Source organism: Rhineura floridana, chromosome 10 (assembly GCF_030035675.1).
Source record: "Rhineura floridana isolate rRhiFlo1 chromosome 10, rRhiFlo1.hap2, whole genome shotgun sequence".
Lineage (NCBI taxonomy): Eukaryota > Metazoa > Chordata > Lepidosauria > Squamata > Rhineuridae > Rhineura > Rhineura floridana.
This window is the reverse complement of record NC_084489.1, coordinates 18,340,366-18,355,684: the sequence shown is the minus strand read 5'-3', so window position 1 is coordinate 18,355,684 and position 15,319 is coordinate 18,340,366. Positions and strand designations below refer to the sequence as shown.

General features: G+C 40.2%; 1 protein-coding gene across 6 annotated transcripts; it reads left to right on the top strand.

The window, feature by feature from the left end:
• The first annotated feature begins 2,062 nt into the window (after nt 1-2,062).
• CX3CR1 (C-X3-C motif chemokine receptor 1) lies at nt 2,063-14,526 on the top strand. 6 transcript variants are annotated; one of them, XM_061586131.1, is made up of 5 exons: nt 2,063-2,226; nt 5,442-5,638; nt 6,255-6,406; nt 11,035-11,080; nt 13,019-14,526. In XM_061586131.1, exon 5 carries the CDS (start codon nt 13,027-13,029, stop codon nt 14,080-14,082), a length of 1,056 nt encoding a protein of 351 aa, XP_061442115.1. In that variant the 5' UTR covers nt 2,063-2,226; nt 5,442-5,638; nt 6,255-6,406; nt 11,035-11,080; nt 13,019-13,026; the 3' UTR covers nt 14,083-14,526. The 6 variants fall into 6 exon arrangements, with proteins under 6 accessions (XP_061442115.1, XP_061442116.1, XP_061442114.1 ...); XM_061586132.1 differs by lacking the exon at nt 11,035-11,080 and having other exon boundaries at nt 6,255-6,360; XM_061586130.1 differs by lacking the exon at nt 11,035-11,080.
• Nucleotides 14,527-15,319: the final 793 nt, after the last annotated feature.

The following is a 15,319-nucleotide window of genomic DNA, read 5'->3' as shown; positions in this document are numbered from 1 at the left end:
TAAGAAGAATATCTGCAGAAACAGACATGAGGGAAAATGACAGGAAATGCATTCATCAGTTTCTGGAAATGAGAGACAGTAAAGGCCTCTTATGTACAACATATGCGAAGCTTTGTATAAGTGATTTAATTAGCAAATAGTGTGACAGGGAACATCATACATAAAGCATTTCCAGATCCAGAAATAAAGCATTTCTGCAGATCCAGACTTGACTCAGTTGGAGTCTGGGTGTCTGTTTATGCCATTTAGGGTGTTCTCATTCATTTAGTTCAGAAACAAACGTTCTTTCTAGTTTTTCAGATTAATAAATGAAACCCTTATCTGCAAATAGTGCAATCCTTCTTAATTTTTCCCAGCATCCCTTGGGCACACACTTTCTCCCAAGAAAAAAATGCTATGGAAGAAAACAATGGTAGATGGATAGACTGCAGAGAAAAGGCATGGATTTCTTTCTGTATTGTATACAATGTTAGACAATACATATTCACATTTGTTAAAATCAATCCACACACACACACTCTCCTGTGTGAGTATTGCTTGTAGCCCTCTTTCATAATTTTTGTTGTCTTTACAAAGGATAGGAAATTCCTTTTGCATGTTTTGTGATAGAAAGAAGAGTTCAGTAGAAGAACACTGAAGTACAGATCAAACAGTTCTTCTTTGAATATGGTGGGTGAACATTAGTTAACAGAATCTGCCCTTTTTCTACCCAGTACCATTGGGCAGACTTCATTTCCCAAGATGACTGCACAGGTGGATGGATAGAAACCAAAGACACATAGCCTTCATTCTATAAAGCAATGGATGAAAAAAGCCCCTTTGTCTATTAAAAATGCCATTAATTTGTTTAAAAGTTTTTATAACCCAGCCTCCCAAAAATAAACAAAATTAGATCATACACCCATTAGAAAGACAGCAATAAGCCTCAATTCCAATCAGCACCAACATCATCAGGTTCCAAAAGCCTGGACAAATAACATGTTTTTACCTGCTATCTAAATATAGCTAATGTGGAAGATTGTTGTATCTCACTTGGGAGAGAGTTCTATAAACAGGGTGCCACCACCGAGTATGCCTTGTCTCATGTCACCATATTGCCTGCCATACTACCCAACAAAACCACAAGCAGGGATTCTCCAGTAGATCTTAAGGCTTGAGGTGACAGGTATTTGAAAAGGCATTATGTCAAGTATTGAATCTGGCCCAGGTCATTTAGGGCTTTATTGACTAATGTAAACACCTTGAATCAGGTCCGGTAGCTTATTGCATTAGTCTGTCTTCAATGTGGGATATCAAATGTGAGCCCTGTTTGTGGCTCTCATTCTTAAAATTTCTTCATTCTGAATTATGGATGAATGAAAAAGACACTGATATTTTTATGATTGGTAAGCTTGTCGGAGGAGGCATAGCTCTCTAGTACAGCGTTTGACTGCAAATCACGTAAACTATTTTCTGGGTGTCCCCATAGAACTTTCTCCTTAGTAGGCCCATTTCTCATCAATACAAGCAGTCTCCTTAGCAATTTCCAGTACACCGTGGGAGCGCTTTCTCTTCCGAGAAAGACAAGTATGACTGCAGGCAGGAGTTCACTGTTAATAGTACGAAAGCATAGACCCTCCTGCTACCTGAAAGCAATAGATGACTTGTTTTTTCCTATCAGAATCAGAAACCACAGTACCCATTAATTATGTTATTTTCATTTCTCAAGTTGTAAAGAGGAAAATGGGAGATGTGAAATGGCTGCAGGGAGTAGAATCACAGAGTTGCTTTGAGGCTTCCAAGCCATCTAGTCCAACCCACAGCCCAATGCAGGAAACACAAAGCTAGAGCTGACCAGCCTCTCACTGAAGATCTCTAGGGAGAGAATGCCCACCAATGTGGGATTTCCAATATGAGCCCCTCTAGGGGTCCTTCCAGACACGAGCTTAATATTGTATTGAGTTTGATGGACACTCATCTCATAATCCTGCCTCTCAGCGCAATGCAACACATGCGTAATTAAACATGCATGCAGGATGGAACAACATCCCCATGCAATGCTGGTCAGTCTATGCAAGATCTTCTTAGAGGAAGTAGTTCATTTCACTTGCTGAGCTTTCAATGAGGAAATAGTTACAGCATCTACAGTAAATGTTCTCTCTGTGTGTTTGTTGCTGTTATGTGCCTCCAACCATCCTGATCTGATTTGAACATATTCTCATTCAAAGCAAGGCAGAACTGATTAAGGTAAGACTAAGATGTACATATAATATTTGAAGGGCAACACTGCAACTAATACAAAACTGTCCAGTGTTTTCCAGATACGTATACTACTCAAAAGAAGGGTGCCCAGATGCAAATGAAGACAGGGTTCTTGCACTTTTAAAAGTTGTATAGGAGAGGGAATTTCAACAGGATACCATGTATGACAAGCTACTGTTAAAGGTGCAGGAGCTCTATCCACTTTTTACCTGGCCATCTTAGTCACATGGTGCCTAAAAACAGTTAAGTTTTCATTGTCTTAAATTTCTGTAATTTCTATTTTTTTTCCTTACTTGTATTTGTATGTATTCTTCGTGAGCTGCCTTGGGGGCCTTTTTGGCCAAAAGGCGGCATAGAAATAAACGATGTCATGTCATATATCATAATGTAATCTTGATCTCAGCTAACAACTATGAAACTAAATATTAGACTGATTAATATTAGTTGATTAATAATATAAGATTTGGCTGCAGTGCAAAGCTTATTTTCTTTATTTTGAGAAGATGAATGCATATCACCATAGCAGGCATTTTAGAAGAAATAGACCATCCTATGTGTAAGAGAAGGGGAAATGCTTCTTTAAAGACTATCTTGTATTTGCTGCTTTTTAAAGTACTTGTGTGTATATATAGAGAGAGATCTTTAAAGAAGAAGGGGTTATCTCAGAAATAATTAGAGAATTAAATCGTTTGCCATGGAGACTGCAATAGTACTACTATAAAAATACATAAAAGTAGAGTTGAAACACTCATTCAGGATTGTGGTGAGGAAAAATCCAGTGCTATTACTGGAAAAGGAGCACAAGTCCGCAGCTAAGCACTTCCACTGACTTCAATAGGACTTACTGCCTAACAAGTGTGTTTAGGATTGCAGCTTCATTTTATGACATGTTTTGCAGTTCCAATAACCATATCTCAATATCTAGAAAGCTTAGGGCAACGTCACCATAAGATAAATCAGTGTTGATCACAGGACAATTCTAGCATCCAAAATTATCAACCTTTTGTGGTATGATATACTATCTGTAGAACAATACCATCTATGGTTTATTTTTAACATGAGGACGATTTATTTCCCTTAGATAGTATTAACCTAAATTCTCTTGGTGTTGAGGTATACACAGGTGATGCATACTGTTTCAGTTGCTGCTGAAAATTGTCTCCTGTTGTGGCTCACTATTATAATAAATCATTAATTTTGAACTTTTTTTTTTTGCTTCTCTATTGCTAATGATTATTTTGTGATATCTCAACAACCCATTTACAATATTAAGCCCCATCTGGAAAGCACATTTAGACCCTGGAGTGCTAATGAAATAATGGCTGGCTCAGAATATCTGTTTCACAAGAGATCCTTATGACAGGCTAGAGACAGAAGATAACTTTTTGAGAGTCAAACGTAGCTTGAAAGAGACAGGATAGTGTATTGTAGCTTGTGGTATGTACACTCTTCCCAGTTTTTTTGTATCATTTCAATACAAAACAATAAATGTGGCTAAAAGGAGATGTCTTGGGGATGAATGCAATAAGAAAAACCCTCTCTAAATCTATAGTGGTGTCCTCCAGATGGTGTTGAATTACAACTCCCATCATCCCTGACCATTGGCCATACTGGCTAGGACTGGTAGAAGCTGAAGCCCAACAACATCTGAAGGGTACTGTGTTGCTCCCCCGATCTGTAGGGTTGCTTACGCTCTAGCTACACACAGGAAAACTGCCCTACACTGAATCAGGCCATTTGTCCATCTAGCTCACTGGTCTTCAACCTAGGGTCCCCAGATGTTGTTGGACTACAGGTCCCATCAACCCTAGCCAGCTTAGCCAATGGCCAAGGATGATGGGAGCTGTAGTCCAACAACATCTGGGAATCCAAAGTTGAAGAACAGTGAGCTAGCTGACTCTTGACTATGTTGACTGGCAGTCTCTCTCTGGAGTTTCTTTCTCATCCTGTTTGGGGATGCTAGGGCTTGACCCTGTACTCTACCACTGAGGTACTTAACCCAAAGGCCTTCCTGCCAAAATATACTATGCACACTGATGGTGAAGTGTAACAGTGCCCATTGCTAGCCCCTGCCCTCAACATACACGTACCCTCCACACATTGAGCAGAACATCAGGAAGGAACTTACACTTTTATAGCTGGATGTGCATAGGCTCTTCTTCCTGACAGTCTAGTCAGTGAACAGACATTGTGGGGGGCAGGGTGGGGCTTGGAGGTACGCATATGTTGGGTTTGGGGTCAGGAGCGTGGTCCAGTTGTGCACCTCCATGGACTAGCTATACATGTGGAGAAGCCTTTTGTAAACAGCCCTTATGTATGGTTCCCGGATTGGGGGGTTGGTTTGGATGATGTCTATGGGTACTCTCCAAGCCTGTAATTCTGTATCTAGAAGGAACCTGCTGAACTGGTCAAGCCAGTTTATTTGTTAATAGGTCTAGCGAAGTCTGTCAATTGCTCCCATTAACATGTCTTAAGACTTGGTCAAGAGCAGATGTGTTGCTATAGGGACAACTGAGGTAGGCCCTCTGGTTGCCAGACCCAGCCTCCAAGAGGTCTTCTGTATCTTTAAAAGTTGTGCAGGGGGAAGGGAGAATTTCACCTTGTGGTTTTTCCCATTACAGAGTTGCAAGAACACCTGCACTTGGCTGACTTTCTCTTCTCCTAAAGATACAGGATCAGTCTCAGGCCAAGAACCTGGCAACCCTAACACACACACACACACACACACACACACTTGGCTAGTGCCAAGATGTATTCTGTGTGCTTTAGTTTTGGATCTGATCTGGGAGCTGGGAAAAGAGAGAGTCCCTCTCTGTGTGCTGAATCCAAAGCAGCTATGGCTTTGGGAAGTGTCCCTAGAAATCTAATGGGGAAGCAAGATCTGTTGGAGTGTTAATGCTGTTAGCCTTTCCATCTTATTGGTTGTTGGCCTCCACAGTCACTTACAGACCCACCATTAAAGACCTTATTTTGGAAGACAATCTTACTCTGTCATGAGTGATCGCCATAGATAGATAGATGTGTAAATAAAACCATATATTCTGAAGACACCACAGTCTAGTCACCTTCATTCCAAGAAAACTGAATCCTGGGTAAGCACTGGAACCCCTGGAAATCTCTCACCACTCAGACAACAGTATTTAAGGCTGCAGTCCTATAGATATTTATTAGAAACATAATTCCAAGTAAATGTTTTTCAGGTCTCAGGTGCAAGGCCAGTTCAAGGCTGTGCTGTTTTCCTCTGCATCCAACCCCACCATCCTCCATCTTCCTGTTTCCTTCGCCCCCCTCCCCATTTAAATTGAGACAAGAAAGAGGAGAAAAAGACACGCAGACTGTTCCCCGTGGGATTGCACACACCCATAAAGGGCAGCGGTGGCATTTGCTGTGTGAGAAGGTAGGGAGATGAAGCCACCTAGATCAAAGCTTTTGCAGCATTACCACTTCCACTTGCACATGCCCCCTTGTTGCCACATTTGAGGCTGGGTGTGGGAAGCCGCATCCTTTTCTCACTTGGCTGAAATCATAGTTGCATCGGCCAAGAAGGTGCAACAGGCCACCTTGGTGTAAAGGGTGTAGCTGCGGTGGGAAAATAAATATGCTTAGTGTGAAACATCTTAGAACAACCTAGTGTCTGGCTTCTAGCCTGGGTTGAAAACTAACACCAAGAGTGGGAACTATCAAAAATTAGACTGCTGAGGTTTAATATTTTGGGAGGGGAGCTGTTTTTCGGTGAATACGAGTGAGCCTCCAAGAAAAGGGACAAAAAGTGTTTCTCTAGCTTAATGGCTGGGGCTGCAACTCCACATTATATGAAATGCAAGACAAGATTTTCATCGTTGTTTTCCCACTGCACATTGTCTTTCCACTGTAAACTACAAACATCTGTAAACAACGTGCAGAATTGCAATTTACTTCCTATTCTTTGGGAAGTAGAACAATGGTGTGTGTGTACACATTTCACTATGTTCCATCTAAGCTATTATTTATCTATCTATTCTTTTTATGTCTAGCATCCCCTTCATCAATTCAGAACCCCAGGATGGGTTGCAGCATAAAATATTAATACTATTAAAACAAGACCATTCATATGAAGTCATTCAAGCACCAGATGGAAAGGTACAACACGGCGGATGGACAACCAATTTCCAACTGGCAATATTAGGTCAGCCTCCTATAAAGCCTGGGTGAATAGGGCCTGCCTTTCGATGGCATCAGCTAGGTGTAACATAGTTATGTGGGCTGGAAAGGGACAACTCATGGAAGCCAAGCATGCCATGGGGGGAGTGCCACTTTTTAAAATCTTTTTTTAAAAACAACAAAAAATACACTACATTGCATTTTCCCCAGTTTTTTTTAAATTCAGTTTTTAAAAGTCAGAGGAAAAAATGGTCTCAAACACTGGAGAAGGGAAGGAAACCATGGGGAAGGGCCATAAATAATGGAAGAGCATCTCCTTTGCTAGCAGCAGGTCCTGAGATCAGTCCTTGACATCTCCAAGCAGAGCTGGGAGAGAGACCCCTGTTTGTAACCCTGGAGAGCCACCCTCAGTCAGTGCAGGCAATACTGAGCTAGAAGGCCAACGGCCTCACTCAGTAAAAGGCAGCTTCCTATGTGCACAGGTTCATTGCTGCTCACTAAATATGGCTTCCCTCCTTTCCCCACCCACATCTGTCCCCAAAATTCTAGCCTGTGCATCCCAAATCAGGCGAATGTTATCAACATTTCTTTCTCAATCCAGTGGGGGAGGGAGACATCTCAGATGTGGTGTCTCCACCCACTACCAGATTGCACAAGATCACGTGACACACCTTAGATGACTGGAGCAGGCAGAGGAGGTGTCATTTAAGTGCTATTCGACTTTAAATGTAATGTTAAAAAGTGGAAAAGTGCAAATGAAAAGATTGGTTAAGTTTTGAGGGTTTTTTTTAAAAAAAGACATGGCTAGAATGGTTGCAGCCAGAAAGGTAATGGTGTATATAGGTATAGATGCATGATGATAGACTTACCTGCCTGATAGGTTATGGCGCACATCGAAACCACATCTTGTAAACGGACCAAATAGTGTTAAGGTGCTCCACCTCTGCAGATTATGCTACTCTCCCATTCTTTTTCTAAAATCAAATTATTTGTGCCCTGAAAAAAAGATGTAAGCAAGGACCTGTTGTGAACTAAGTATGGCTATTCCATAGGAAATACCTAGTGTGGAAGGACCCTAAATCAACTTATCCATTTCCCAGAATTTCTGACAGCTATAGTTACTTTTTTGGTTTCTCAGTGGACATGCAGTTTGAATGGAATTTAATCTTGTAATTCCTTCAGTTGACTAGTTTATAAAGGGTTGGCATAATATTTTTAGGGGTCAAGGGATTCACTAGCATCATTCTAATATGTAGTGCGATCAATAGTTTATTTTTATTAATGCACCTCACTTTTACATTTTATATAACACTTCCCAAACGGCAACAATATCATTATACCAACATTACACTTAAAACATACAACAAACAAGTAAAATTACTAGCAGAAGGTAAAAAATAAAGTAAAGCAATAAAATAAATGTTTGCTATGCAATAACTATTCTAAAAATTTAGATCTTAATATTTCCACAATAAACATGTTAGACATTGCATCACTGGATATAAATCTCTTAAACTGATTCCAACAACTTTAAATAAATAAATAAACTTTATTAGAAAAACAGATTTAAGGGGGCCATAGGATGATAGAGCCATGTTTTGTAATAAATCACTTAATATGCCAAACTCCAAGGAAATATCTTTCTGTACCCTTTGTAGATCTAACAGTGGTTTTCAGCAGTACTAATCACAATGAGTAAAGTTTTAGAACACAAATACTGACAATGTTTAGAATGGTCCACCCTGATATACTAATTCACTAATAAGCAAAAACCTTTGCAGTTTAAGAATGTACCTATAGCCAACAGATACCATATTTCTATCAAACTTTAAAAAGCAGGGAAATTGGACAGCTATAGTGAATGTACCAGGGGACCAGGAAACCTGACCTCCTCTCTGATATTGTACTACCCTACAAATTTGTCAAAATACAAAAACAATTTGGGTTGGTCTTTCACAGTCTAATCCACTTCCTGTGTAGTTTGGAAGAATTTTGTAACATGTGTCTCTGAGCACATGGTGAGTGATGGCAACACCTGCAATCAGCCCAAATAGCAGGATAAAGACATGTTGAGCTGATCTTGTTTTAGCATCGAGGAAGCAACAATATTAAAATAGTTGTTATCGTTCAGATAGTCACTTTAAATATGTTTGATTTATTTTGCAATTTTAGTGAAGTTTCCTATAGTAAATTATTTTCTTTTGCTTCTATTTCTGTGAATATGTAAAGTACAGCAACACTTTGCAACACTAAAAAAAATCCAAAAGCAATTGTGGAATAATGGCACTGACTATTCTCATAATAGTTTCCAATGGACATGAGGAGTGTCTCAGCTTGCACAAGATAAAACAGTGGGAGGTGAAATATATTCTAGCAAAATTCTAGGTGTGCTCTATGTTTTTAATTGACCATGACCACATTTCCTTAAGTGGAGTTGTTTAAGCATAGCAGGCTGAAAACATGCATCTTGGGCTGGCCAAGTTTGTTTTTTCCAACGCTAGAGTCATTGCATAAGTAGCAACATATTGTAATTAGTCTGATTTTACATCAGACTGCAGTTTCAGATTCAACTGTTAATGCCCCAAAATAGAAATAAAACATAACCTTCAGTTTGAAACACAAAAGGTTGTCTTCATGATCATACGACATTGACCGATAAAAGGCTTTGAAATTAATTTTTAAAAATTGACACTGATTTCTAGGATGAATAATGAGAGAAATAAAATTTTCTGGGTTAGATTCTCTGTACAAACAGTAGTAACACAGGAAAGAAGCAAAGTAAGAACACCAACAAACATACAAAAATGTAATTATCCATCTTTGGAGATGGCAGGTGTTGCCACCACTCACCATATGCTCAGAGGCACGTTACCAAATTCTTCCAAGCTACACAGGAAGTGGATTGGACTGTGAAAGACCAACCCAAATGGTGTTTGCATTTTGACAAATTTGTAGGGCAGTCCAATATCACAGAGAGGAGGTCAGGTCTCCTGGTCCCCTGGTGCATTCACTATAGCTGCCCAATTTCCCTGCTTTTTAAAGTTTGATAGAAATATCTGTTGGCTATAGGTATGTTCTTAACCCACAAGGTTTTTTGCCTATTGGTGAATATATGCAAGAATAGCAGCAGAAGGCAGCAGCCTGAAATTAGATTTGGGGGACTGAGTGGAAGTTGTTGAGAATCTGATGCTGTCTATATGCTTGTTTTTGCACTCTGTAATACCTGAAATCCTATGAAATTGGAAGAGAACAGATGATTAGGCAGAGGTTTCTTGTTCTCTGTTCTACCCTGTCAGACATCAGGTTTGCATGACTTACTTGGTTTGTTGGTTTGTTTTGCCAGAATCCTAAGATTTGCCAGCAAGAGCCAGGTAGACAACCGTGCCTCAGGCGGGCAGACAGACATGCACTAAACACCTCTAAACACATTCTCAGTCCAGAATTTGTGATCAATGTCAGTGCTCACATGCCCTTTCACACAAAAACCCACTCCTGGTTTTAACCCAAGCATGATTTTTCAGCAATTTAATTTAATTTAGCAAGCTTTTTAGTTGTTGGGATTTTTAGATCATTGGGAGTCTAATCTACTGCAGATCATCCATAGATCTACCAGATTATCCCAATCTACCTTCTGTTCACTCCTACTGTAAGGAATTATCTACTGCTTGTACAGGGAGCAATGTTTTCCCCTCACCAGAAATACTACAGTTTTCAACACCCTTAACAAACTACAGTCCCAGGATTCTTTAGGGTGAAGCCATGTGTATTAAACGTGCTTTAAATGTATGGTGTCAAGGTAATTGCAGATAGAAAGGACTATCCACCACCACTTGAGCAAAACCATTCCGAACGTAATAGGACAGACCTCCACTGCCTTAACAGTCAGAAAACAGCTACAACCTTGTACTCATGCAAGGAAGCCGGGGATTATCCTGAATAAACTCCTTTTGCAGAAAAAAAAATACTGGACTAACACTTCCTGCTTCTTAGGCCTTTGTTCAAATACTATCTACTGGCTTTCATAATATTGTAGGCAAATTACATCAGCTTTTTACAGCATGCCACCATTCTAAGCAGTTTTTAAAAAATGTTTGCGTTGTTATTTGCTGTCTACTTCCTCTAAAATGTTGTGCTATTTCTAGATGGCCCCAAATTGTAGGAAGTTAAATGTGGAAGCACTTTCCTAGCATACATTTTGAGTGCTGGGGAAATTTATATATATAAGGTTGTTGAAAGAATAAAGAAACTTAAGGTTTATTACTACAAAGAGGTAAAGCCATACATGCTGAAGCAGCCATGAGGCTGGTACTCAGGGAGCCATTACTAACGAACTGAGAACAAAGACAGGAAGAGAAGGGAGGGAGGGGAGAAGCAAAGCCTGAAGAAATAACAAACACTTTAGAGGAGGAATCAGCAGAGGGGAGAACAGATTGCCTTTCTGTCTATTCTCCAGCCCAGTTCAGGTTGCTTGTTACATGTGTTGGTGCTTTACTCCCAATAGGAAGATAACACAGGATGAAGGGAAAAGGTTAACATTCCTCCCCCCCCCAATCCCCATGCTGTGATGCCAATCCAAATTGGGCCTCATGGTGTCATCTTTTTTACAAAAAAAAAAAAAAGGAAGATCTGATCACGGATGTCTTATCTTAACAGACAGTTGGAAATTCCACATCCATCTTTCAGACAGGCAAACTCACAGGTACTAAAACTTTTTCGTTTGTTCAGTCTCCTGGCCACCAAACATCCATTTGTGCCATTGGAATGGACTCCAAAGACAACTACTTTTGTATTGGAATATTTAACATTTGATTGTTCTCTATGTCGAATGGTCCTATAATATCTCAAAAGGCAATTCAAGTCAACATCATAGTTAACAGCAGAACCATTTCATCAGCATAAAATAGTATTCACTAATAGGCAAAAAAACCCTCTCAACAATGCACCTATCATTATATATACACATGCAAAATGATACAATTATTCTTGTAAATGTTCCTGACATTCATTGGCATGATTATGGCAAGATGAATTAAATGTGCTTAGCCATGCTTTGAGGGAATGTGCAGAAAAACCCTTCCTGGTCTATCATCTATATATAATAATTATGCCCTGTCTTTCAGCATGCAAATCTTTCCAAGGTAATTTACAGGTAACATAAATATACATTAATAAAATCACAATACTGAAATACAGCAGTTCATCAGGATCCTTCCTATAGGGCAGTCGGTGGTAAAACAGCCTTGTGCAGGGCAGGAGAGGGTTCTGGCTAGCTGGAGCAAGCCCTGATGTCTTGTTCACATCTCTCTCAGAATCCTTCTCACAGAGGAGTTGGTGGTAGATGGCCTAGGAGAGGGGGAGTCCTGAATTAGAGAGGCCAAGGTGGTCTTCATCAGCTTCCCTCTCCCTCTCTTGGAATTCTTACCACAGGATAGATAAGAACGTAATGCTGGTTTAGACCAAAGGCCCATCTAGTCCAGCACCCTGTTCTTACAGATGCCTGTGGGAAGCCTGAAAGCCAGACATGGGTGTAACAGCACTCTCCAGCTTTTGATTCCCAGAAACTGGCGTTCAAAGACGTTTCCAACAGTGGAGTTAGAACACAGCCATCGCGGCTAGCTAACAGCCATTGGTAGCCTTGTCCTCCACGGATTTGTCTTATTTTCTTTTAACACCATCCAGGTTAATGGCCATCACTACACTTCTGGTGGAAATCACCACAAACCCATGAAATCAGTGTAGTCTGCATAACCTAGAAGTGAGCAAGATCTTTGTACTTGCTTTCGAAATAAATGCTTGATGTAGTGCTGTACCATCTATAGACAAAGCTCTTGTGCAGAGGCACTCATTTGCCCTGAACTTACAAATAACTGCAGACACACAGAATGCCTCCCAAATACAAAGGATGTTTCATTCACTTTGTACATTAGTATTATTATTTAACAACATTGTGCTGCCTTCACTGCAACTGAGATCACATGCACACACGCACATACACACTATGTACACAGTGAAAGCATACATGAGACTGGATCAGGATGAAAGACTGAAGTTAAAATGGGAAGGAAAGGAACTGTGGGACAGAGAAAGGATTCTTATAGACAGGCTATAGCTATGTCTATATATATGCTGTTGATGAAGCAAACACTGAACTCTCTGCATTTAATTCCAAGACCCACATTTCAAATAATATAAAAATAAAACACTGGTGAAAGTGCAAAAATCCAAGAACTTCAAGGACAAAAATATTGGGAGGGATTGAAACAGGAGGTAATCTTTGCAATAATTAGTTGCATCTGACTTCCTCTAAAATCAGCAGGGCTTACATCTACCCAAAAGTAAGTCCCACTGAGTTCAATGGGGTTTACTCCCAGGTAAGTGTATAGGAGTGCAGCCGCAAGCAAATTCAAACTGCGCGTTTCATGTTCCATTAGCCAACTTTTGCTGGGTTGCAGGGAGAGATGGAAGACGTTCAAACATTTTTCAAGCATCAGAAATGTTATCTAAAATGTTAAGAGATGGCTTATGCTACTGAAGAACTCAAACATAGCACTCACATCTGCAATGCATTTGAAAGAAATTTATATATCTCTTCCACAGCTAACTGTGCTTCTCTTTTATATTTTCTTTTTCATACAAGTATTCATCATGACTGAGGAAGATCTTGTGGCAGTCACCGAATATGCCTATGAAGAAGCAGCTTCCCTGTGTGAGAAAATGGACATCCAGACATTTGGCAAAATCTTTCTGCCTATACTGTATGCCCTGGTGTTCACCATAGGGCTAGTGGGAAATTTCCTGGTGATTTTAACCATCGTGAAAGGCGGGCGTCAAAATAGCATAACTGACATATTTCTCTTAAACCTGGCCATCTCTGATGTTCTCTTTGTTGTGTCTCTTCCTTTTTGGGCTTCTTATATTGTACGTGGATGGACACTTGGGAATCTTTCATGCCAAATAGTTTCTTCTTTCTATTCTGTAGGATTATTTGGGGGCATGTTTTTTATCACTGTCATAAGCTTTGATAGGTATTTAGCTATTGTCTGTGCAACATGCCTTATGAAGACCAGAACCATCAGATGTGGCTATCTCGTTAGCCTTGTAATCTGGGCAATGGCAATTTTATTTGCAGCCCCCCAGTTTGTGTTCATCCGAAAGTCAGAAAGTGAGTGCACATCTCTGTATCCAGAACATCTTCAGGATATCTGGCCAATTGTCATCTACGCAGAAAATAACATAATTGGTTTTCTTCTCCCACTGTGTATCATGACTTTCTGCTACCTGATGATCATCAAAACCTTGATCTCCTGCAAAAATCACCGGAAAAAAAGAGCCATAAAACTAATTTTACTGGTAGTTATTGTGTTTTTTCTGTTCTGGACCCCATACCACATATCACTTTTTCTGCAGATATTAAGGTTCTATGACTTTTTTCAGAACTGCAGCTCCTTAAGGCTTTTAGATTACACCATGCAAGTGACTGAATCACTAGCTTTCAGTCACTGCTGTCTTAATCCAATTATCTATGCTTTTGCTGGTGAAAAATTCAGAAAGAAGCTTGCTCACTTGGTTCTCAAATGCCTCTCATTCATTTGTTTCTGTGGGCATAGCATTGAGTATTGCAGTAGAGCTCCCACTCCCATACCAGAGACCAGCAACCAGACACAGAATACTAGTGACCAAGATGGATCCATCCTTCTATGACTGTTTACTAGTGGATAATACTGGAGAATATTTTGCCTAAATGTGAGGAAATGCATAGGACTGGATCCAGAGATCGGCCCAAAGAGAATCTGGCAGGGGCATCCCCTGTGAGAAGAGCAAAAGGTGACTCCATGCAGTTTCCTGCCATCTTCTTCTTCTGCCCCCTACCCCACAGCCTACCCCAGCAAGGTCTCTGGACTCTTGGGGAACATTTTTTGCAAGCTTTGGGAACTGATCGGGAGAGAAGGGGGCAGGAACCCACTTTCCATCTGCCTGCTTCTATGGGTATATCTCTGGATCCAACCCATTGTTTCTCTTACAGCATGTAGCTGTCTGTATTGGATGTATTTTATTTAGAGCCAGAAATGTTGTAAATACATTAAACACTTGTGTACATTCCTGCTTTACTTATTAGTGTGGAACTATGCATTTATGATTAATTACAAATAGCTACTATGAATAACTAGTAAAGTTATGCTGTTTGAAGCAGTTGTCTCCTTTCCTTCTATTCATATCTTAATTAAATAATATACTGGAATCTCCAGAAGCTCAAAGAACTAGCAGCAGCACAAATGGATGGTGGGGGGAAAATGACTAAAGTGCAGAGCCATAGTAGCCGCTTGCCCACTAGTTCCTGGCACTGCTACAAATTCCCCCAAACTTCTGAGGGATTTGGTGCAGTGTCCACCTTTCTTCCTCACTCCTTGCACCCTTTTGCCAGGGCTAGAAGCCACAAGCTTACAAAGGAAAGGACATAATGATTTTCAGGGCTGTTTCAGTGTAACAGCCTCATAACCAAATCAATAACAACCATTATGTTGTTTCAGTCAGCTCGAAACAGAATTAAACTGGTGCAGCAATTTGCTCTGTTGCTTTAAATTATATAAAGAGCTGTGCCTAAACAGAAAGAAAAGCTGAAGGAAGAGCAAGCCAGCAATTTAAAAAACAAAAATCCATGTAGCTGTTTTTATAAGATCAAAGAGGAAGAATCCTTTATGACAAAGACAGAAGTCCCATGCATGCAACATCAAGGAAAACCAGCAAAAGGAGAAACAACATCAACTTGTTAGGCAAGCATTGGATACCCCCACCTACATAACCTGATAAAGCAGGCTAGACAAGTCAACCACTTCTGGTTTTGTCCCCCAGCAGAATTCGGATGATGTTCCGTTTTGAAACCACTGCACATAGGGGCTCTACTTCAGAAAATGAGTAAAGTATACATTGCACAAGGCTA